The sequence below is a fragment of the Rattus norvegicus genome, chromosome 8 (assembly GCF_021556685.1).
Source record: "Rattus norvegicus strain SHRSP/BbbUtx chromosome 8, alternate assembly SHRSP_T2T, whole genome shotgun sequence".
Taxonomy (NCBI): Eukaryota; Metazoa; Chordata; class Mammalia; order Rodentia; family Muridae; genus Rattus; species Rattus norvegicus.
This window is the reverse complement of record NC_141541.1, coordinates 79,855,183-79,880,719: the sequence shown is the minus strand read 5'-3', so window position 1 is coordinate 79,880,719 and position 25,537 is coordinate 79,855,183. Positions and strand designations below refer to the sequence as shown.

The following is a 25,537-nucleotide window of genomic DNA, read 5'->3' as shown; positions in this document are numbered from 1 at the left end:
TGTGACTGCGCTTACCTACCGCCTTCTGCTTTCTTTGTCTCCTGTTAGTTATAGCCATGACATTTTATAAAGCGCCTCCATTTTGGCAAAACAATAACAGTTCCCCAAACTAGTTTGGTTCCTAGAATAAAAAGAATTTGTTTTTCTAGATTCTCTTTTTCTCTCCTCACTCTATGGATCCCCCGGAATGCCTGGCTGTCAGAGAGATTTTATCAATTGTCAGACAATCATTCTTCGACTCACCTTACTTCTCTAGTTACCCCTTACAATGGCCACCCAGACCCACCGCCCTCCCCCTTGTTAGATTTTAAACCCAGGACAAATCTCACTCTCGCACTTCCCACCCTCCCCTAAACCCCTCCCTCCCAGGGGCTGGGCTTTCACCTGCCTTTCCCCGAGCCTGACTCCTATGCGACTCCGCCATTTTGGCTATACAGATCTCTTGGTCTCTCGGCCCAGGCTACCTTTCTTGGTCGATGGCTCTTCTCATCTGCCAGATTCAACCTGGAGTGTGGTAACGCTAACCACTGGGAAAAACTGCCCCATGCCTGTCCCTCTACCAGACCACTGTCCAAACCGTGGACACTAATGGGGTGACTGTTGTGTTCTACCTGGTCATAGATTCCTTCCCTACAGGAAAATCTCTCAGACCTTCTGGGTCTGGCAGCCAAAGGCTGATGCCGTTTTGTGCAACAGTTAAAGATTTTATGCTGTCCAATGAAGCCATCGAGGTCACAGGAGCCTAGGGTAACCACCCATGTACAGTTAGCAGTTTCTGTCATTTTAGCAGAGACATAACCATTTGGATTATACTTCCTATTGTAATTTATCCTTCTTAGACCTATGGTGGTATTCATGGCTAGGCTAGCTGTAGCTTTGTCAGATTAACAACAGGAGAACCAGGCTCCTTCCCCAAGGCTGCAGCTGCGGTCTCGGTTCCTTTTATGGGGAAAATCAAGCCTCAGTTTCTAGAGCTACTAGGTATCCAGCCGAGAAAGGCAGTTTGCTTTAAGGACTTCACTCTGAAAGAGGTAAAACCCACAAAACGGGTTTAAAAATGTGTCAGATTTTTTTCCCCCTCTCTAGGCTGTACCAAGACTTCAAAAGTTCAGAGTTTTAACATTGATTAATGGAGTTCTGAAAACACAGGCTCAAAATTTTAAATTCCTTCGGTTGTCTAAATATATACTTAAAAGTACTTCTCAATTGTGCTAAAAAAAAAAGCCCAAAACAAACAAAAACAAATACAACAACAACAAACTCTGTCCAATCTATATATCCAGCCCTCTGGAAGGAGTGTTAATACTTTAAACCCAGAATCATTTTTGGGATCCTAAGTTATTATTATAACTCAAAGGCATGAGTCTACTAACTTTTCTACAATGTGGATTTCAGTACAGATTACAAAAACTTTTATCTCTTTTTGTAAACTAAAAAAAAAAAAATTATGCAAGCGTCAGGAAGTCAACTGGGGCCCACCTCTTGCAGGTCAAAGGGACTCCAGATAAGTTACTCCTAAGGTTGCCACCTGCCTATTCCCAAGGCTGGAACTGCTCTCCTCCCCCAACCACCAGGACCATAGTCTGGGAAGTTTCAAATGTACGCCTCCGCCAAATTCCCCTAAACTCCCTAACTGTACCTTCTGTTCCTAGTCTGCATCTGTCCCAGCAGATTTCCAGTTACCTGAAGACTGCAAATGTTTCCAAACACACCAGCCCTAGAGGCTTCTGAAGGAATTTCTGACCAGCCTGAGCCCCTGTATCCTAGACTGTTCAAAAACCGCCTGGAAGTCCCCTAGTCCCAGGTAGTCCCACAGAACCTGGGCAGAGAACAAAACAGGCTGCACTCCTCCCTCTTCCTGACCTTTGATCACCATCCCAGCCTTCCTAAAGCTCCAATTTCAGCAGGAGGAGGTGTTAGAAGAGATTACATCTCCCTTTATCCTCAACAAAAAGGCCGGAATGCTGAACTTTGGTTAGTTAGAGCACTCTCGCCCCACCCTAAAGCTCTCCCTCTTGGAGCTGGGCTTCTGCATTCTTTCCCCAGCCTGACTTTGATATAACTCAGCATTGTGGCTACTCTTGATCTTCTGGCCTGGGTCACCTCTCTTGGTCGGTGGCTCCTCTCTTGCTCCCCCACCTCCCCTTCTCTCCTCTCATGGTTCTGTTTAGTCTGCTGGCCATGTTCAGCCTGGACTCTTTCCTCTGCCTCTTTTCTCCCTTGTATTGGCAGTAAAATCTCCATACTTTAGGAGTAGCCATGACCTCCTCCTTTTATTCCACGTTTTCATTCACTCCTCGCCCCCTCCCTGCTTTCTTCTTCTCTGCCCGGTGACCACCCAGTCTATAAGTAGACAAGGGACTCCTTGCTCTCTCATTAGAGATGACCCTGGGATCCCAACTAGTGCCTTAGCTCCTTTGTCTTTCCCAATTCTTTCCTTCCCCTCTCTGCTCTCCCCTCAACTCTCTCCTCTGTGAGGCTGTGACAGGGAAGAGGGCGAGAATAGACTGTAGATAGAGGAGTCAGAAGGGTCTTGGCAACTTGGGGTCTGACTAAAAGAGGAGGTTGGTTGGAGTGCTGTGTGGACAGCAGGCACAATTGTTCAAAAGTCCCTGTGGTGTCTCTCCTTCTCATTAGGTGTAGCTGCTGCTTGGGTTTGTTGGGTAATTCAGTATGTCGTACTCCCAGTGGAAACTTTGCTGGGAAAAGTCAAGTCAATCAGGAAAGAAAATTGGATTTGCTTCATGCTTGTTAATGACCTTTGGGAACTCTGAGTCCATCCCTCTACCTTACTATTCTGTCAGTGTTCATGGATCATGTCAGCTGTTCTTGGAGTGAATACTCTCCCCCCCCCCCCTCTCTCTCTCTCTCTCTCTCTCACACACACACACACACACACACACACACACGTTTATGACAACAGCAAATCCAAGGGAAGGTTTATTTAGCTGCACACTTTGAGGATCCAGCACATCATGGCGAAACCATGGTAGCAGGAGTGGGAGGAAGTCACTCATATTGCGTTGCAATCAAGAAGTAGAGAGAGATGACTGTTGGTGCTTAGCTCAATCTCTCGTTTTTATTCAGCCCTAGACCCCAGCCTGTGCAATGGTGCTGCCCACAGTTAAAAGGGCTCTTTCCACTTCACTCAACCCAATCTAAAACCTGCCTCACGAACACGCTCTGGAGCTCCTGCCTAGCCTGTTGATTGACAATATTAATTATCCCAATACTAGAAAAGCATTTAGTGTAGGAGTCTGTGATATGTCTGAAGAGTCTCCAAGCTAGGGTACTTGGGCAGAAGGGCTAGTGGCTGAAAAAAAAATTTTTTTTTTGCTTCTTTTTTTCGGAGCTGGGGACCGAACCCAGGGCCTTGTACTTCCTAGGCAAGCGCTTTACTACTGAGCTAAATCCCCAACCCCGGTGGCTGAAAAATTTTAAAGCAAAATGAAATAAAAATTAACCTGTGAGGAGGTGCTGGAACGATGTGGTCACAGACAGTGCCTGTGGAGTGAAAAACAATAGGGATGTGTTGTAAATAGTGAGGTGGCTTCTTAGAAATGAAATATTCACTTAGCCCATGGCTTCTTAAGAAGTTAAACATCCATTTACCCTATAATGAGGCAGGATAGAAAGAGGGGGGAAACTACGGGGACACGGGAAGAAAAAGGATCCTCCCACCTCACAGACTTGTCGAAGTCTCTTGCTAGCAGCTGAGAAGCAAGAACTCGAGCACATCTGCTTCAAAGGCTACTGACAGACATTCCTTTCATAAAGAAGACTTTCTGTTACAACAGTAGCGAGCCAGGCTTAAGTCCTGGGTGTATTCTACTTTGAGCGAATCCTTATTCCTTCTCTAAACATTTTTCTAGAACTCTCAAACAAGGCTGTTAACTCTGTTTACAGCAAAGGTGTTCTACCTCCCGTATCCCTCTGACCTGTATTTTTACCTTATCAGTTATAGTCTTGTCAGTGTATGTGAGGGAGCTCAGTGAAGAAACTGTAGACAGGGCTGCTCTGTTATTAGGCTTGGGGTTTTTATTGTGAATAAGTGAGAGAAACCATCCAGAGGCATCTGGAAGGGTCCAGAGCAGAGAGAAGAAGCAGATTGGACATGGTCGGGGTAGGGATGCAGGAGAGGGGAAGAAAATAATGGAAATAGCAAGAGATAGGTCAGAGAGAGCGGGAGAGAAGTGTCAGTAGAGAAATCACATGGATTTCAAGTTGGAGAGTAGCTGCAGGGAAGACTCCTTCTGGTGATGGTGAACCCATCTCAAAAGTTCTTGAAGAATATTGGCTTTTATCACCAGAAATTCTTCTATAGTCCAGAAAGAGTTCATTTCTGATATGTGGATTTCATGGAACCCAACAGTCCAGAACCACACGCTGCAGTCTCTTAGATTTCTTAGCAATGCTTCAAAGACAATTGCTTCAAAATCCATCATGTATAAGTTGTAAAACAATGAAGTGTGGCTCTCCCTTGAGAAGCCCACGTGCACATCTGGGTACATCATTTGTTCCATCTAAGCACCTCTCTGTCTCAACACTCCTAAGTAGCCTCTATGAAAATGTTTTTAACATTTTATTTATTTATTTATTATTTATAAGTACACTGTTACGGTCTTCAGACACACCAGAAGAGGGAATCAGATCTCATTATAGATGAGTGTGAGCCACCATGTGGTTGCTGGGATTTTAACTCAGGACCTCTAGAAGAACAGTCAATGCTCTTAACCACTGAGCCATCTCTCCAACCCAAAAGTATTTTTTATTAGACTCCTACTCTGCTAGTCCTGAATATTTTCAGCATTAAAACTACAAACCCTGGTTTGACCTGGGTTGAAATTCCTAAAAGATTAGGGGAACTTCTCAGGAGGCGGAAGGGAACAGAATGGAGCTGTTCTTCCTTTTCCTTCCCTTTGGTAGTGTGGCCTAATAAGCCCGTTTTTAAGAGAAATGAAAGTTTATGTTGACAGTGACTTGATTTATGATCACTAATAACTGAAAACAACTAAATATACTCTGCCTCCCAACTGCCAGACTTAGAGGCCTGCGCCACCACACCTGACTATATTGTGTTTCTAATATGCATTTTTATAGCTAGTTATGTTGGTCATTTGTTAATTTTTGAAGATTTATATTTAAATTGTGTGTATGTGCTCGCCTGTGCGTGCTTGCACACAGGTGTCTGGAGAAGCCAGAGTTTGTGAGGCGCCCCGGAGCTGCAGTTTAAAGGCATCCGTGAGCTACCCAATAGGGGCGCTGGTACCCAACCTCTGGTCTTTTGCAAGAGCGGTATGTACTCTTAGCCATTGAGACATCCCTCCAACCCCTTGTTATTTATTTTTACTGTGAATATTGTTCATCAGAAATCCCTGTAAAATTCTTGTCCAAAAATTTGATTGCTTAATCTTAGATGTGACACTCTATTACTTCTGTCGTATTTCACTTATTAGAAGTGAGTCAGTAAATCTTTGATTTGAGTGTCGTATACTTTCTCAAAGCGCAGGCGAAAAGCCGGGAAAGTAAAGGACACATCCAGAGAAAGCCCGCCAAACCCAGAGGCTTCGGCGGTGATGCAACTTCCGCCCCTGTGCGCTTCCTCGGGCGCCCCCTATTCCTGGCCCTGTCCGTTTCCGGCATTTCAATAAAGCTCCATTCGGCTCGGAGAAGCCGTGCTCTTCCGGGAAAATGGCGACTCCCGCTCGCGCTCCAGAGTCGCCGCCGGCCGCGGAGCCTGCGCCCGCCGTGGGCCCTGCTGGGGAACCCTGCCCGCCGCACCAGCCGCAGCCCGTGCGCAATGTGCTCGCTGCCCCGCGGCTTCGAGCCCCCAGCTCCCGAGGACTTGGGGCGGCAGAGTTCGGCGGAGCTGCGGGAGAGGTTGAGGCGCCAGGAGAGACTTTTGCGCAACGAGTAAGCGGTGGTCCGGGGATCGCGGTTGCCCGAAATAGGGATCAGGGAACGGGCTCTCGGGCATCGGGATCGAGGGACTGGTCTCCCGCCCCACACCGCGGCCTGTCGCGCGAAGGTGACCTTGCGTGGCCAGGCCTCCCGGCCAGGCCCGTCCTATGCGCGGGCATGGCTCCATGCTGCCCGGCCCTCACTAGGCAGCAGCGCCCTCGATTCCATGTTCGCACTGTAGCTTTGAAAAGAGCTCGTGTATCGAATCCTCTTGATCAGAACGTGTTGATTTCCTTTTCTCTACCTAAAGTCCCACTCTTTTCCGAACTATTGGAGATGGGGAGCTGTAAATTGGTTACGTGGTTAATTGGGTCTAGAAAGTTTGGCTCGTCTGTAGTAGGGGAGAAGATGATAGCGAATTTCTTAAAGGCAGCTTTGTCTAGGAATTGAAGGAATAAGAGGCAGAAGACGCCAAAAGGATATTTCCTGAGAGATTTTTTTCAACAAGGAGGAGGAAATGGACCATGAACGCAATCGAGGGATTGGGAGAACTTACGTACTGGTTTAGTAATTTGGAGACAAATATATATTAATAGTTAACAGGTGGTTGAAATTTCTGGGGAGCAACAAAGGATAATAGGGAAATTGGGAGAGAGGAATGAATGTTAGGTTAATTTTTTTATTTCGGGTGTATTTAGTTGAGGGGAATAATGGTAGGCATTTAGTTAATTAAAAGCCAGCTGATTAAAACCCTGAGGAATAGGTACTAAGCTCAAGGTAGAAGAGGCTGAAAAACTAGAGGAACTCAGTTGCAGAGAGGCATTAACAGTATTGAAAACCTGGGAATAAATGTATCAGGAAGAATAGGAGACCTAAGGTTTACTCCCCTTCTCCGTTTGTTATATAACCAAGAAAAAGAACCAGAAAGGGAATTTTTGTCACTGAAGGACAGGAGCCAGTCACCACTTGGCAGGAGGGGTTTCTAGTAGATACAGGTAGGTGTTTTGACTTTTCCAGAATAGGTTATTAATTTTAGCAGTGAATTAACCTTTTGATCTTGGGACATTTTTATATGTATAAATTATTGGGCATCTCAAAGAGCTCCTGTTTATATATGCTGAGTCTAGAAATATTACCAGTTTGTCAGAAGCAGCTGAAAATTCTTTGAAACAAAACCACATAAGCAAGTCCATCTTCCTTTGTGAGATAGGGATGTTATCCCATCATGTGATCTCTGGCAGACCTTTGACTCTGCTCCATTAGGGTTCAGAGACCACGGTTAAAAACCACTAACTAGTTTTATCATGTTTGTTGTACTGTGGACTAAGCATCTCTTTATTTTCCTAAATGCTTGAGGCCAGAATCTCGTATTTTTAGGAGGCTTGGAGTGTGTGTATGTGTAGAGTCAAGACCCAAATCTACAAATAAGTTTCCGTTGTTTCTTACACATGGCTTGAAGGTAATTTTGTACCATGTTCTTCATAGCTTGGGATTTGACTGCAGCACATTTGGTCAAGTGTGAGATTTTCCATGGACGAGCCAATCAATGTCCAGGCTTAAAGAATTTCAGATGAGGAAGACACAACTTTTATTCCTGAAGTTCTGATTTGATTAAATTATTACCCATTCAAAGCACTCACTTGGGGGAAGGGTTAGAATATATCTGTTTTGATTGTTTTAATCCAGATTAAAGAAAATCAGATTTTTTTTTAAAAACTTAAGCCAGTTTTTCTTTGATTACATTTTGCCTTTTAAATACTGTGTCTTCATGTTTAAAAAACATGACTGTAATGTATACATGTTGGTTTCTCTTTTCCACTCCACAGAAAATTCATTTGCAAATTGCCCGACAAAGGTAAAAAGATCTCAGACACCATTGCCAAACTGAAAGCTGCCATTTCAGAACGTGAAGAGGTCAGAGGGAGAACTGAACTATTTCATCCTGTTAGTGTAGACTGTAAGCTAAGGCATAAAGCAACCACAAGAGTTGATACCGACATAGACAAGGCCCAGAATTCTGACCTGATGCTTGATACTTCATCATTAGTTCCTGAATGTTCCTCAGTAGACATTGAATCATCTAAAACAACCTCAGAAACACAGGGACCTACACATCTCACTCACAAAGGCAATGAAGAGACTTTGGCGACTGGCTGCACAGTGAATACCTGCCCGTCTGCCCGCATCACAACCCAGGATCCCTCATCTGAAGTTAATGAACATCTCCCCCAGCATTCAAGTCAAGTGGAAGAGATTTCCAGCAGTGTCGACAGTCTGTTTATCACTAAATTGCAAAAGATCACAATTGCAGACCAGACTGAACCCTCAGAAGAAAACACCAGCACTGAGAACTTTCCAGGACTGCAGAGTGAGACTCCTAAGAAGCCTCATTACATGAAAGTGCTAGAAATGCGAGCTAAAAACCCAGTGCCCCCTCCTCATAAGTTTAAGACCAATGTGTAAGTGTCCCAGGAACAGGCTTGTCTTAAGAATGTGTGTGGAGCTCGGAGAGAATTCAGAGTGCCATACTAGTTGAGGGAATGTTATGTGTAGAGCTTGTAGGTAGGAGCGATCAGACCGTGAAAGTAAATCAGAGTGGCTGAAATGGAGGTCTGCTTTTAGAAAAAAATGTTAGTTTTGAAGGCGAGTCATTGAAAGGGTTTTAAATAGCAGATGGGGAATCGTGTGTTTCAAGATACTTAGCCAATATTTCATAATAAACAAAGAGTGGGAGGGTAAATGTATCGTGACTTTTGTCAGTACCATTTGCTGGTGTGCAACTCCCCCTCAATTGCTGTGTAAGCCAAGACAAGCAATTGTAGGAACTAATGGGCTATTCAGTAGGAAAAAATAAAACTGTGCTCATTACAAGTAGGCAACAGAGCTATATGGACATAGTCAAGTAGGAGTCTGCTCCTTAAAGAGGTTGGACTCTAGAGCACTCAAGATTTCCAAACTTGGAAGAAATTTAAACTAAATGATAGCAATTTTCAGGGAAAGGAGGCTAAAAGGATTTTTTTTCTAAAAATATAACTAAACATAGATTTGGGGGAAAGGGGGCTGGGAATTTTGCTTTTGAGTGCTTTGCTAAATTTCTGAGATCATCAGAACAACAAGAACTCTTTGAGGAGAAAACTGCATTTGTAGCAGTTAGACCAACTATGCCAGGAAGTAGTGCTAGTTGACTGCCCGTCTTTACATAGGTGACATCAGATGAGAGGAGGGAACGTGGGTGTTCCTCCTTGGTGAAGCTGAATGCTTCAGAAGACCCACAGCATATTTGTTGTTGCAGACTTAACCCTAACCTACTGATTATTAATGTTATAACTTTAAATGGTTTCTTCTATTTAGAAAACAAGGTGATAGCACATTAATTTTTTTAACTAGGAAAATAACCTTTGGTGAAGGCATCTGGATGAAGGGGTATCATCCTGTGGTGTCTGTCTCACTTCCAGAAGGTTACAATTAAGAAACCAGGAGTGTCAGAAAGAGTAAGGTGGCCTAATCACAGCCATGTGACTAGGAACAGGAAAGGTGAGGGATGGGCAGTGAGGGCCACCAGAATTAGTAGTAAGTTTGAGAGAAAGTGCAGCCTGTGCACGAAGAGACCTGGAGAGGCTGCAGGAGACACATGGCATTGGGTTTATGGGTGAGTGGAGGTTTGAGCACACAGTGAGGTAAGGGTATGCTAGCAGATCCTCAGCCCCTTTCACAGGAGTTAGACATCAGATAGTCTGCATATCAGATATGTTATGATTCTGTAACAGTTGCACAGCTATAGTTATGAAGTAGAAAAGAAAATGATGTTATGGTTGAGGTTACCACAACACAAGAAACTATTAAATGGTCACAGCATTAGGAATGTTGAGTGAATGAAATGAATATATGGTGTGAAGAGGAAAGAAAGGCAGGTTTGTATCTGTATATATATCCACTGTCAGCAGCAAATACTCGTAGCCTGCTTTATGTTAACCTTGTAGAAGCAGTAGTATCCTGGGTTAAAGACCAACTTCGTACTTAAGCATGGATTGATTAAGCCTGCTTTTCCTTTTTTAGGTTACCCACACAACAGAGTGACTCATCAAGTCATTGTCACAAGGGTCAGTCTCCTGCTTCCTCAGAAGAGCATCGACGCAGGGCTAGGCAGCATCTTGATGATGTCACAGCAGCACGCCTTCTTCCGCTCCACCACCTGCCTGCACAGCTGCTCTCCATAGAAGAGTCACTGGCTCTGCAGAAAGAGCAGAAGCAGAATTATGAGGTAATTCTAGAGTCTTGGATTTTTCTTGTCTGTGTGTTGGCTGCCGCTTTAGGAATTAGAATTTACTTTGGCTGAATAGAGGGATCAGATTCTAGAGATGTGGTTGGCTGAGATCATTAGCTCTTAGACATAATGCCACTAGTTTTCAGCCACAGAGTTGCTAGGACTATAAGAAAGCTCAGTGATTTACCAATAGACAGGAGAGAGGATTGGAGTGATGGGGATCACCCTGCTGCTGCTTGGGACAGTATATGCAAACTCCCATGTGGCAGTTTCTTGGTAAGACCTCACTCAGGGACCTGCTTAGAGATGTAGGGAGACGGTTTCATCTCCTACAGAGCAGGGGCCAATGCAGAAGGGCAAGAGGTCATGCTGAGTTACCAACTACTGATAAAAGGGCTTGAGGCCATAATTCATGGTTCCCGTGAGAATAGAGGTTCCTCCTACTTTGGGTCTTAATCAGTTATATATAGCACTATGTTCTGCGTAGAATATTTTTAATGTATATTGATCAGGTGTGGCAGTGTGTACCTTTAGTCTTAGCACTTTAATTCTAGCAGTTGGGAGGCAAAAACCTCTGCGTTTGAGGCTAGCCTGATCTATATAGCAAGTTCTCAGCCAGCCAGAGTTAGATGGTGAGACCCTGTCTATAATAAAGTATATAATATTGATAAAGTTTGTGCTCAGATTAGCAGGATGGGAGACATAAGTACGAGAATCCTTGGGAGAATCGGAAGGATTAGTTATGTTTAGACTGTAATACTGAGTTTCTGGGAAAACAGCATCCCCTCTCCTGAACAGCTTAGCTGGACTTTAGTCAGGTACCTGCATCTATGAAAGTCAGACTAGCTGTGGTTCCACCCTGGCTTTCCCTAAGCATTTAGCCTGCATGGAGTAATATCTCTATGGCCTTTTGTGTTTCTTCTCCCAGTGCATTAGGATTAGCATCAGATCCAACCGCTGTGCTAGAGGAATGACCTGTGAGCTGTCTCTGGTTTTAACTACTACTTGAAATATTTTTAAGCTAAACCCTCAGCTTGAAATGGGTTGCCTTGACGGAATAGTAATAGTAGATACCAGTTATGCCTACCCATATCGTGGGCAGAGATGAAGGACTTGCTGAAGTGTGGGTGGTGGGAAAGGTGAATCAGGGATGAGCCGTGAAGCCTGCCAGCAGTTTGAGTCAAGTCTTGTGTGTGGAAAAGTCCACTGCAAGTCTGAATTTACTTGGACCTTTTCAAGTATTAATTGACTTAACTCAGCAAGGAGCAGTCAGCATGCAGCATTAATGTCTTGGCTCTTTTTGTGCCATTGAAACCTAGAAAACATGATTTAATCTAGAGAAGAAAGTCTTGTCAGTTGGAGATGTCAGTACCACATTGGTTTCTAACACAGGCAGGTCGTTCGCTGTGCACACCACACTTGGTGTGTCCGTTAATGGTTGCTGTAGTGCCAAGCTGATTTTTCAGTTTCTTGTGTGGAGGTAAGCTGTTTTGATTGCTGCATTCCTTGCTCATGGAAATCACTAGCAACTGCAACAGGCTGACAGCTCTTGGAGATATTGCCCCATGTCTTGACAGGACACTGCTGTCAACTTCTTGTTTTGTCAGAGAGACAGTGAGTGTCAATGTTCCTTATCTGCAGACCTGTTGAAATATCTAAGGGGAGTTGTGGATGTATAACTTTGCTTTGTTTTTTGTTTTGAAGGAGATGCAGGCGAAGCTCGCAGCACAGAAACTAGCCGAGAGACTGAATATTAAAATGCAGAGCTTCAATCCAGAAGGGGAGTCTTCAGGGAGATACCGAGAAGTGAGGGATGAAGATGATGCCCAGTCCTCGGACGAATGCTGAAGATGAGCGCTGGGAGATCCCGGGAGTTGACTGTTGAGCTTACATTGTCTCATTGAACTTCCTAACAAGTATCAAGACAGTGTCAGACCTTGTTGAGGGACAGCAGTTTTTTAAGTTATACAAAGGTAGCTACAAATATGAACCCAGTTTGTCTTTCAGAAGATGATCTTCACATGCTTGAACAGTTTAATATTTGAACATTGTGTTTGGCCGTATTGTGTTACAGTTTTGCAGTATATTGTGCATTGGTCTGATATTTTAGTGTGAGTAGAGCACACGTTTTCTTTAAGATATCTGCTTTTTCCTTCTTCGTATTCTTATCAGATAGCATTGCTTACACCCCTTCTGGTGAAATACTTTGTTATCCCAGGCACCTAAAGTGAATTAGGAAGGCCTGGTCCCCTCACTCGAGAAATGAGGGGAGCAGTCTAAAGAATGGTACGCATGCTTGCATGGACACGTTCCTGAGACGCTGGATGTGAAATGCCGCACACGACACTCAGAAACCACAACCAGTGTGTCTGCTGCTCTGTCCTCTCTTGGGGCGACTGCTGTCTTCCTGTGATGAGGTTAAGGAGCACTTGGAAGAAGTGCTGGGTGGGGAGGGTCTTCTGAGCCGGTGTGGGGAGCTGCTCCTGGCTGCCCTAGGCTGAACTCATTGCCATCTTGGATGATAGGTCCCTGTACAGGACACTCGTGCTTGGTAAGGAAACCGGTGTTTTTCTAAGAGTTACAGTTGAATTATCAGTATATTGCTTTTTTCCTTGTTAAACCCACAGAGATGTTTATAGGCGCAGAAACCTCAGTCATGTATGTACACATTTGTGTTGTTTAAAATGATTATATGATCGTTTTCAGCAAAGATAACAATGTTATCAAAAAGCCTTTGTCTATTATGTGGAACTTGTAAAGGAGAAATAAAATACCAATCAGAGCAACTCCACATGCTAATGGTGATATTTTCTTGGTACTTGTTTGAGTTTCATTTCTTTAAAAGTAGTATCTATACATGAAATTGGACTTAAAATTCATATAAATCAGATACATGTGCACTGGGAAGGGCTTGATTCCACAGTGGATGCTTCTAGTGTAAGCACTCCGTATCTCTCCCACCAAGAAAAGGTTGCTCTAAGAAAAATATGGAACCTGTGGTTTTAAAACTAATAGATGATTTCAGAACAGACGTTTGGTATTCTTTATTGGAATGAACTAGTGTTTCTGGAAGGCTGGCAAAGGAGAGTTGAAGCATGAAGTTGAAGTCAGTCCCCTTGAGCTAAGCACTCGGTCTGCTAATGGTTGAGTATGTGTACTTTGACTGACTTCCTATGCAGCCATCTTATAGAAATAGTCTCAATTTGCTTTATGTTTTGCAAACATTTCCTGTATTAAATGTTTTACATCTCAACCACAATATGTTGTTCCTGGCTGCTCCATAGCTATTTATAGTCCCAGACTATAGATAAATAATTTAAAGTTAATACTTAAAAGACATTCACAAATTACTGAAAATTTAAATGCCGTTAAAATACATGTTTCTTAGTGAAGGCTGGGTTTTTTTTTTTTTTTTGTTTTTTTTTAATATTGGCTTTATAGGTTGCTGACTGCTAGTCTTTGAAGAGCTTTTTTTTTTTTTTTTTCTGAGAATGGCATTGTCCACACATTGCAATCTTTTGGAGAGTTCCTGCTTCCCTTCTCAGTTCTTATGAGAGGTGTCCTACCCTTTACCCTTCATTTTAGTGGGCCGATTGACTTTGACATAGTCTATGATGCTTCATTTTGGCTTTATCCAGGAGCCTGCTTTTGCTTGTGTGCTTTAAAAGACCTGGTTACTCCTGCCCACCCCCTCCATGGTCTCACTATGTAGCTCTGACTGTCCTGGAACTTACTACACAGACCAGGCTGGCCTCAATCTTGATAGAGATCTGCTTGTCTCTGTCTCCTGAGTTCTGGGGTTAAAGACATTTCCTACCTTTTGAACAGACTTCTTAACCCAGCAATAGATATTTGTATCTTGTAGTATCTCCCCTGACCCCATTTTTCAGTTGTTTAGAGACCCTTTTTTCAAGTTTTGTGTGTCTGAGAGAGTGTATACATATATGTGCAGGTGCCTGTGGAAGCCAGAAGAGGGCGTCAGATTCCCTAGAGTTAGAAGCAGTTTTGGGTGTTGGGAGCTGAACTGGGTCCTTTCAAGAGCAGTATGGCATCTTAACTGCTGAGCCACCTCTCCAATCCCTTTTTTCATTTTTTAGAGTTAACCTTTCCCTCAGAAGAAATTTTAATCTTTCATTACCATGCATCAACTCATTTAGTCTGAACAACCCTGGGGTGAAAGGCAAGTGTCTTCATAGCAGACTTTTGGGAAACTGGGTGAGGGGAGAGTTGCATGCTGAATATTTTACAATTGGTTCAGTATCAGAAGCCACCATGTTCTGTTTTGTAAAACTGTGTTAATGGGATAGTAAAGTCATTTAAGGTGCCTTTTGTGTTTTAGGCCTGTTTCTGGATCATTCATAGTTTCAAACTGTTGATCATTATGGCTTTAATTGTTAGTAAGTACTCAAAAGACTATGACCAGTTTCACGGATAAAGCAACAGCTTTGTGATCAAAGCAGGTGTAGAGAAGCTGCTGCCAGCTCCTCAGATCCATGTGTTTGTCCCCTTTTGGCACCCTCTTCCCCAAAGGAGTCACTGCTCTCCTAACTGGCAGTGGCCCCTGAGTGCCCTTTCATCATCTCCCATCTATGTGAGTCCATTTTGATTTCTACCAAGGTTCAGTCATTCTCTCGTGTTCCCTGTGCCATTCACTCACATTGTCAAGAACTTAATGTCCTGTGCTGCAGTTGATGAATTTTTTCTCGTTCGTATGCCTTTGCTGTTCTGTGATTAACACCATTTCAGCTTGGGATGAAAACAGTGAGACAGTCTCTCTGTCCATCTTTTGTTTTGAGACAGTCTCACTCTAGCTCGGCTGGCCTGGAACCCACTACATGGACCCGGCTTGAATGGAGAGAGGCCTGCCTTTGCCTTCCCAAGGATGGGATTAGAGTACATGCAGCCATGCCTGGCTCTGAACACATTTTTATAGGATGTGGTTCAGGAGCGGACTTGTTGGGTTACAGTGTCTACCCGCCTGAAACATTTTATACTCCCATCGTCTTCTTGGGAGAATTCCATTTGCCCATATTTGGTATTGCCAGACTTTCGGCTATTTAAGTATTCCTTGTGGCTGTACCTGTTTACTTTTCTGCTGTTGTAGAAAACCTTGATGAAATGCAGCTTTGGGAAGAGAGGGTTTATTAGGTTTCCAGTTCCAGTGGATGCATTCCATTATGGGGACAGGGGCCCTGGCAGCAGGAGTGTGAGGCTGGTTAGTCACATGTCATTATGTGCAAGAATGGAGTCACCCCCAGTGACTAACTTCTACCATCAAGGCTCCACCTCCCTAGACAGTGGCCCCATCCTGATACCAAGAAGTCAAACACATGGACCTATAGAAACATCTCAGATTCAAATCACAACACTGGTTTTATTTTGCATTCCTCTAAGTTAGGAGTGGCATTGGGGTGTCAGCACACAGTTCTTTTCAGAAGTATCTATTTTGTACACTGTCCATTTTGTAATTGTGTTTTATTAGCTGTCTTTGTATCCTTACTGGTACATACACGGAAGCATGAATTTTAATTTTTGGTACTCAAAGAGCTTGATATTCGTCTAGTAATATCTGCTATAAATATCGGGGTATTTTATCCTTTTTATGGTGTATTGCTAATAAACACTTGGTGGCAAATCCAAAGTTTTTATTCAGTGGAGGTCTTAAGATTTTTATTTTTACTATGTATGGTTTCTTAAAATGAATCCTTTGCTGTTCTGAACTTATCCTATCTGCATGTGTGTTGGCACCGCACGTGTACATTGTCCACACAAGGCAGAAGTGGGCATTGGTTCCTCTAGTTACTTCTCCGTTTCTGTGATAAAACACCAGGGCAGCCTAAAGAATGTATCTGGGCTTAGGATTCCAGAGAGGTAAGAGTCCATCATGGTGAGGAAGCACTGCAGCAAGTGGCAGGCATGATGGCCAGAGCAGGATGCCGAGAGCTCATCATCGACTGCAAGCATGCAGCAGAGAGAACTGGACATGGGATGAGATTAGGAGCACCCAAAGCCTGTCTCAGTAACATCCTTCCTTGGGCAAGGCCACATTTGAACCTCCACAAACAATGCCACCAACTGGGGACCAAGCATTCAAAGCTTATGGGGGAACGTACTTACTCAAACCTGCTTACATTTCTCCATGTTGGGCTACATGATGACCAACAACCATCTGTAATTCCAGTTCCAGAGGAGGTGTGTGTGTGTGTGTGTGTGTGTGTGTGTGTGTGTGAGAGAGAGAGAGAGAGCATGTGCGTGTGTTGTGTGCATGTGTGTGTGTGAGAGAGAGAGAGAGCGTGTGCGTGTGTGTGAGTGTGTGTTTTGAATGAGGGTTACATATCCTCCTCTATTGCATACTACCTTATTCCTTTGGTGCAGGGTCTCTCCCTGAGTCCTGAGTTCACATTTTTTTCAGCTAGGCTGGCATTGCTTCTGCTACATATGTCTGGCATTTGGGCAGCCTCTCATTCTCATTAATCTATTTGTGTTAGTAACATTGCCTTAACTGTGCTTTATTTTTATCGTATGTATATGAGCATTCTGCCTGCATATGCATATATGTACCATGTATGTGCCTGGTGCTTGAGGAGGCCAGAAGAGGGCATCATGTCCCTTGGAACTGATGGGAGGACGGTTGTGAGCTAGCATTTGGGTGCTAGGAATTGAACCAGGAAATTGAACAGCCAGTGCTTTTAACCAGAGAGCCACCTTTCCAGCCCCTGGTTTGTTATTTTTAAATGTACTTCCCATTTTCATAAAAATGCAGAAGTTTAGGAACCGGCTTCTCAGGTTCCACACACAATGACTTGGGAATACAAACTCATTTTTAGAAGTTTTCTGGCCTGTCACCTATTCTGTCTTTATTCCTAACATTCTGTTCTGAAACTCAGAGGATGGGATTGGCACTGTGACGTCTCCTGAAGCATGCCATCATCATTCCTGAGGATGCTGTTTATTCTTGGTAGTCTCGGGAGAAGTTTTGGAGTGCTGCTTCGTGTTAATATCCACTGGTGTGTGATTTTGGTTAAGAAAAGGTAATGGTGAAACTATTTTAAAAAGTCAGTCTGCAGCAGTCTCCATTTTTAAGTGGTTACATCAAGAAAAGGAAGGAAGTCTGAAGCTTGGGCCGAGAGTAATCTCTTCACGTAATAGTTGTCGATAGAACTAGTGTTTCATTTTCACAGGCCCCTCTGTAGTCTGCGCTGCATTCCCAGGGGAGCCAGGTGATCACTACAAGCCAAGGTAGAAGCAGGGGATAGCTGGTGGCATTGGCTGTCCTTGTTGTAAAGGGCATGAAGTGATTTGTTCAGGGCCTCTCAGAGGCTTCCAAGAAAAAGCAGCACTCATGAATTTGGGGAGCTGGGCTGCATGGCGTTGCAGGTGAATGCCACAAATCAGAGCTGCAGCAGGCTTTTTAAAGTGAATCTTAGGCAAGTTCTTCAGATAACCTGAGGTCATTTGTCTTGTCTGTGACACTACAAAAGGATTTTCGTTCTGGGGATTTTTCTTTGTGGAATGTTCTCTTGTGTGACACATGCATGCACATACACGTATGCACACATGTGTTCACAAACACATGCATATACTCCACGGTGCCAGAAGTTGATGTTGAGTGTCTCCCAATTGCTTTCCACCTCCCTTTTTAGACAGTCTGGCCATAGAGCCACACGGATCTCCTTTCACTGACTCAGTGGGACCACAGGTTCACTACTGCGGTGCCTGACCTTTACATAGCTGTTGGGGACCTGAAGTCCCCTCATGCTTGCTTGCCAAGCACTTTCTCAGGGGTGCTGTCTCCCCAGCCCTCTAGGCTACTTTCTTTTCAGTCACTCTTTGATCGTTTTAGCTACTGCTGGTATCTTTTTCTTTCCTCTTAATAATTCACCACACAAGAGAGGCGGGCGCGCCTGGGAGGCCAGAAGAGACTGCACTCTGCGCACGTCCAGACGCCAGAGGAAAATACCAAACGCCATCTGGAACCCTGGTGCACGGAGGCTCCCGGAAAGAGTGGCGCAGATCTTCCCGGTTGCTGCCGCCGCGGAGAGGACTTAGGCAGTACCCCACGAGCAAACTTGAGCCTTGGAACCATAGGTAGGACCAACTTTTCCCCTGCAAGAAACCTGACTGGTGAACTCAAGACACAGGCCCACAGGAACAGCTGAAGACCTGTAGAGAGGAAAAACTACACGCCCGAAAGCAGAACACTCTGTCCCCATAACTGGCTGAAAGAAAACAGGAAAACAGGTCTACAGCACTCCTGACACACAGGCTTATAGGACAGTCTAGCCACTGTCAGAAATAGCAGAACAAAGTAACACTAGAGATAATCTGATGGCGAGAGGCAAGCACAGGAACCCAAGCAACAGAAACCAAGACTACATGGCATCATTGGAGCCCAATTCTCCCACCAAAATAAACATGGAATATCCAAACACACCAGAAAAGCAAGATCTAGTTTCAAAATCGTATTTGATCATGATGCTGGAGGACTTCAAGAAAGACGTGGAGAACTCCCTTAGAGAACAAGTAGAAGCCTACAGAGAGGAATCGCAAAAATGCCTGAAAGAATTCCAGGAAAACATAAATAAACAAGTAGAAACCCATAGAGAGGAGACACAAAAATCCCTGAAAGAATTCCAGGAAAACACAATCAAACAGTTGAAGGAATTAAAAATGGAAATAGAAGCAATCAAGAAAGAACACATGGAAACAACTCTGGACATAGAAAATCAAAAGAAAAGACAAGGAGCTGTAGATACAAGCTTCACCAACAGAATACAAGAGATGGAAGAGAGAATCTCGGGAGCAGAAGATTCCATAGAAATCATTGACTCAACTGTCAAAGATAATGTAAAGCAGAAAAAGCTACTGGTCCAAAACATACAGGAAATCCAGGACTTAATGAGAAGATCAAACCTAAGGATAATAGGTATAGAAGAGAGTGAAGACTCCCAGCTCAAAGGACCAGTAAATATCTTCAACAAAATCATAGAAGAAAACTTCCCTAACCTAAAAAAAGAGATACCCATAGGCATACAAGAAGCCTACAGAACTCCAAATAGATTGGACCAGAAAAGAAACACCTCCTGTCACATAATAGTCAAAACACCAAACGCACAAAATAAAGAAAGAATATTAAAAGCAGTAAGGGAAAAAGGTCAAGTAACATATAAAGGCAGACCTATCAGAATCACACCAGACTTTTCGCCAGAAACTATGAAGGCCAGAAGATCCTGGACAGATGTCATACAGACCCTAAGAGAACACAAATGCCAGCCCAGGTTACTATATCCTGCAAAACTCTCAATTAACATAGATGGAGAAACCAAGATATTCCATGACAAAACCAAATTTACACAATATCTTTCTACAAATCCAGCACTACAAAGGATAATAAAGGGTAAAGCCCAACATAAGGAGGCAAGCTATACCCTAGAAGAAGCAAGAAACTAATCGTCTTGGCAACAAAACAAAGAGAAGAAAAGCACACAAACATAACCTCACATCCAAATATGAATATAACAGGAAGCAATAATCACTATTCCTTAATATCTCTCAACATCAATGGCCTCAACTCCCCAATAAAAAGACATAGATTAACAAACTGGATACGCAATGAGGACCCTGCATTCTGCTGCCTACAGGAAACACACCTCAGAGACAAAGACAGACACTACCTCAGAGTGAAAGGCTGGAAAACAACTTTCCAAGCAAATGGTCAGAAGAAGCAAGCTGGAGTAGCCATTCTAATATCAAATAAAATCAATTTTCAATTAAAAGTCATCAAAAAAGATAAGGAAGGACACTTCATATTCATCAAAGGAAAAATCCACCAAGATGAACTCTCAATCCTCATCTTCGGTTGGTTTATATACAAGTGTGCAATTTCTAGGCTTGAAAGTAAAATGATGCTATCTGGTGCTGGATAGAGGAGCCTTATTTTTTATTATGGCAGCTTGCTATTTTTGTAACATGGTGATTTGGTTGAACACAATAAAGTACAGTAGTAACTGATCTCCCCTTCTTCCTGGATGAGTGAGGAGATGATTAAATGTTGATGTCAGCATCCTTGAGCATATTCAGATGAGCTTCTGCTTCTGTTGAAAATGATGCTGTGTTTGATTGTGGTCCGAAGCTTTGAAGCACTACTTGGCATCTCCTTCCTTGGAGGTCTCACTGTTTAAACATAACAGATTTGATAGCTTGTTGGTAAGGTGAGGTCCAGCTTGTCTCCACTAGGTCATCTTCATGTGAATCCGGTGGTTATACGGTTTTGTTCTAGGGATATTTCATTTTTTTAATAACGGTTTTAGCTGACATTCATGGAGAGAATGAATCCTTAGAACTGTGCCACTAGTGAAAGGAAATCCTGTCTAGAGTATGTTTCTTTACAAAGCTGTGTCACACCATCCTTTGGGCCCTCTGCTGGAAAAGTAGAATCAAGTCTCAAATAATGCCTTTTAAATTGTATCCTCTAGTATTATAGATGTAGGACAGTACTGTATCATACCTCTGTGGATGTAAAATAGCTTGTACTTGCTTTATGATACGTAGTAGTGACTGTGCTTTATCAGAGCTGTTTTTAATGATGTTGCTCAGAATGTTTTCTTTCCAGATGATGATTGAGAAGCTAATTTAAAAAAAAATGGTGCCAGGTACCACAAGAGTAACAGAACTGTGCTGTTTTCTCGGGTTTTGTTTTTTTACTTTTTTTTTTTAATGGAGTGTGCTGGATGTCTCTACAGTTTTGTTCAGATGACTGCAGAACCTGGAAAAGCTGTTGCTGCTGTTGATGCATAACACACTGCTATTATTGGTCTTTTTATATAAATATAAATATATATATATACAGATATATAATTTGAATTTTTGGAAACTTTAGCTGTGCTGTCAACTTTGGAAAAAAGTATCCCCGTTTACTGTGTTGAGTTGGCACTGTACAGAAATTAACAGCCATATTGGTCTAGAAATGTTGAACTTAAGTTTTTTCCATTTGTACAGGGGTAATGCACTGTATTAAATATGTAAGGTCTTAAAAAAAATAATTCACCACACAAAATGTTTCAGAAGAGCATTGAGGAACAACGTGGGTGTCCTAGACTTTGCTCAGACAATTAGGCAGACCGGACAGTTTTCTCCCTTGGGCTCAAGGCACAGTTTGTGATGTTCCAAGAGAGGAGGTTCTCAGAAAATAGAAAACGATTTGTCTTTGTACAAGAAAAGTCAAGCGCCTGTGCTCAATAAAGGGATTATATTTCTAGCTTTATGGGGAGCATGAAGAATCTTTTTTTTTAAAGCGCAGCAAGTCTCATTATTGACCAGTTGCCTGACAGCAAGGAGAAACTTAGAGCTATTATTTTAATTTCTGACTAAAGTGAGGAAGCTTTGATACTGGGCTGATGAAATAAAACCTCACATTGGATAATACTGAACTACAGCCAGGCCACAAATCAGACCCGATTCTGAAAGCACAGCACAAGAGCCGGGACAATTAACTATGATCTATTACTTCCTAAATAACTTTAGAGTACCGGAATTAAAAAAAAAAAGCCAAGGAAAGTGAGCCACTGGAATAGCATCAGGTTGTTAAGTTCAGGGCTTAAATACCGCTATTCCTTTTAATCCAATGGGAAGCTGTGGGCTTTCCCAACTATGACGTTTGTAAGATGAAGTCAGCCACCCCTTATCTTAATATATGGGGTATGTTTGGGGAGAACACAGTTTTAAAGTGTGGTCTTTATGGAGCACTTTGAAGGCAGAAAAATAGATGAAAACTTTATTGTAACGAAGGTAACAATTCTGACTGAAGTAAGTTAGAGGTACCTTATGCCATAAGAAGCAAATTATTCTGAAATGACCACTGAATGAAACTAGATAAGAGACTGGTAAGATAACTGAGGGGAGGATAGGGGGTGGGTAAAGCTGACTGCCACCAAGCCCGACGACTGGAGTCCTGGCCCTAGAACCCAAATGGCAGAAAGAGAACACAAGTCTTCTGACCTCCACATGGGTGTGCACACATGTATGTGCACTCTTGAATGTAGAGACTCAATAAGGAATAGATAGACGAATAAAAATGCAAAATTTAAAGACAGAAACTGTCAGTTTAAAGAATATAACCTTTACATTTAGTGTTAAAGTCAATTGAGGAAGGGGAGGAGGTCTCATGAGGCCTCACCCCGCCCTCCCTGAGCATCTGTAGATAGTTAATATTTGCTGTAGGGAGGGAAAGATTTGTTTTTAAAGTGTGTAACCATGTACGAGGTGCTCCTTCTGGAAGCAACCTTAGTGAAACTCATTAGGTCACAGAAAATAGACATGAACTAGAAGAGGCTGTGGTGACATAAATGGCAAATGTCCCCCATAGACTCATGTATTTGAACACTTGTTCCCAGGCAGGGGATGCTATCCGGGGACATTTAGGCGGTGGAACCTCAGAGGAAGTATGTCACTGAGTCCCCACTCCCACTGTGCTCTCTGCTTCCTGTTTGTGACTGAGATGTGTTCTCTCAGCATCCTGCTCTGGCCTGCTACTGCTACCACACCTTCCTCACCGTGATGAACCCCCTCAGGAACTCTCAAGTTCAAATAACTAGGTCGTGGTATCCTATCACGGCAGCCCAGCAGGAGTGGCTAGTGCAGGGATTTACTCGGGAAGAGGATAGCGGGGCTAGGAGGTAAGCAAGTAGGGGTAATGGGGGCGAACGTGGTCAAATGATATTATATGGGTGCATGAAAATGTCATAGTGGGACCCCTTGTTACGTATGACAGTTTGTGCTGATGAAAACGTATCAGTTGGGAACAATGGAAAGTATGACAGCTGATGGACCAGCAGGCGGGAGCATCCTCTGAGCTTCGGAGAACCTCTGCTTCATTATGGGGAAAATTCACAATAAGGCTCAACAGTAACACAATACTTTGAGCACTTAGGTGTGTTCCTTATGGGTTATGGGGCTTTGTGCTTGTGTATTTTGTCTGAAAATGTTGCTAGGAGCTACATGTGTGCCGTATGTATGTTCCACACTGTGAACATGGGGAAACAGATACAGGGCAGCATGAAGCCTTTGGGAAGACTACGCAGCTGTGTCTGAGAGAGTCGACTCTTCTTGCCCAGTGTCTTTGCTTACTGTGAGCCATCTTACAATAAATTTAACACTTTGATTTTTTTACAATTTCAGAAAGGTTACCATGGCAGATATTTCTTTACATGGTGTTAATTACTGCAGGTAAGTCCAGTTACTAACAAAGCAAGTTTTCAGTCTGGAGGCTGTGCATTAGTATTTATAAATACGGTCGCGTTCCTTTGGCTGCCTGGCTTGGTGTTTTGGATGAGCCCAGCTTTACAACACCTCCTCCTGTAGGTTTCCAGCAGCTTGAATTGTGTCTCCTGATACAATGCCTCACCCATCCTTCTGTGGTGTTTCGGTCATCCACCACCTTCTGGAGCACCTGACCATTACTGATCTTACTACGTCTTGGTGCAGGTTAGTTTTATCAGGTGACTTCCTGAGGGAAGTTGGGCTTAAATGAGACTAGAGGCTGGCAAGTTTTATGGGAATGGATGGGTGGCAGGAGGAAAGAGGAGAAATGGAGAATGGAAAGTAGAGAAGGGGAATGAATGGTGGCATTGTCCTGGTCAGCTTTAATCGTCAGCTTGAAGAGAAGTCTCAAGTGAGGAATTTTCACTGCTGGTAACTGTAAAAGGGTCTGGTCCTGGGCTGAATAAGAAAGCCAGCTGATCATGACCCAGCAAGCATCCGTGTGTTCCTTAAGTTCTTACGCGGTTTTCCTCAGTGATGGACTGTGACCTAGGATTGTGTGCTCAAATAAACCCTTCACACACAAGTTGCTCTTTGTTGCAACAGAATGAAACTAAGACTGAATTTTGTGCTCAATGGGAACTCCAGATTTGTCCAGTCAGCAAGGCTCAGGGATCCTCCTGTATCCACCTTGTCAGAACTGGGATCTAGGTGCAAACCACAGTGCCTAGCTTTTTACATGGATGTTGGTGATTGAACTCAGGTCCTTGTGTTTGTGTGGCAAGCATTTTCCGTCTCCAACCCCAAAAGTTTTTTTTCCTCTCCCATTACCTCTTTTTCTTTTCTTTTTTCTCTCTTTCTCTTTCCTTCCTTCTTTCTCCCCCCCACCCCCCACCATATCTGAATCAGGTATTGATGCCCCAGGGGACTGGAACGAGTGCTGTAGTCACACACCAAAGTGGGTGTATTGTGCAGGATGCTTGTGTTAGGGAGAGGACCTGACAGAATGCAAAGGAGAGAGGTGGGCTTGAAGGGAGATCACAGGGCTATGGTGAGGTCTGTGTGAAGTCCTCAGGTGATCTCATGGAGGCAGGACAGAGCTCAGCTCAGGTTCCCTGTAAGGAATGTAGAGGGCTGAACATCAGACCTAGTGATAGCCCTTGGTTCTATGAATGCTGCCTTAGGACACTGCATCTCTGCAAACATCATCAAATGAAATGTTCCCCAATATAATCACTTTGTGTTTAGAGTAAGTCTAAAACACAACAGTGGTTCGACTCCTAGGAGTCAGAGGGGGAGGTCTGGGGTGATGTCCCAGTGAATGAAATGCTTGCTATGTACATGTGAGGACTTGAGTTTGGATCCCCGGAACCCACATGCAAGCTGTGTGGCAGGGTGCACTTGGAATCCAAGAGCTGGATAGGCAAAGTCAGAAGATTGGTCCCTGGGGCTCACTGGCTAGCTGGTCCAGCTGTTCAGTGAGTTCCAGCTTCAGTGAGAGACTTTCTCTAAAGTCGGGAGTGAGTGAGGAAGACACTAAATTTGACCTCTAACCTCCATATGCACACTTGCACACACATGTATACACACATGGACACATACACATGAGAGGGAGGGAGATGCACACACGCACAGAGGGAGGGAGACTGGACGCTCCTCAGGCTGGCGCAGGAGGCCAAGACGAGTCAGAAAGAAACATCTACCAGCTGGAGTGTCAAGGGTGACCTGCTGCCCCCAGGAATTTTGGAAAGGCAAGGACTAATTCATTTAGAGCCTCCGGAAGGAGCCAGCCTGCCAACAACTGGACTTAAGGCCTTGGTCTGCATAGCTTTGAGGAAATACCTTTCTGCTGTTTTAAGCTACCCAGTTGGTGGTAATTTGTTATGGCAGCTTCGGGAAACAAATACAGGAAGCCAGGCCCTTTTACCACGTCTGACCAATCACTGGATGTAGAAAGCATGATGCTGGCAGGAAGCATGACCTTGAGTAAGCCAGCCTTCTTCAACTGAAGCAGTCTCAAAAGACGGCTCACAGGGTCTTGGTCTGGCAACATTCCCAGCAGCGGTGGGGGATGCACTCTTTCTTCCGAGGTCTGGGCAGGGCAGTAGAGCAGCC

General features: G+C 43.7%; 1 protein-coding gene across 1 annotated transcript; it reads left to right on the top strand.

Moving 5' to 3' along the window:
* Positions 1-5,761: 5,761 nt before the first annotated feature.
* Positions 5,762-12,956, top strand: Polr2m (RNA polymerase II subunit M). The gene is given in 4 exon segments (NM_183402.2): positions 5,762-5,913; positions 7,728-8,360; positions 9,958-10,162; positions 11,870-12,956. Coding segments are annotated over 4 exon segments (1,095 nt in total). The 5' UTR covers positions 5,762-5,800; the 3' UTR covers positions 12,014-12,956.
* The last annotated feature ends 12,581 nt before the right edge of the window (positions 12,957-25,537 follow it).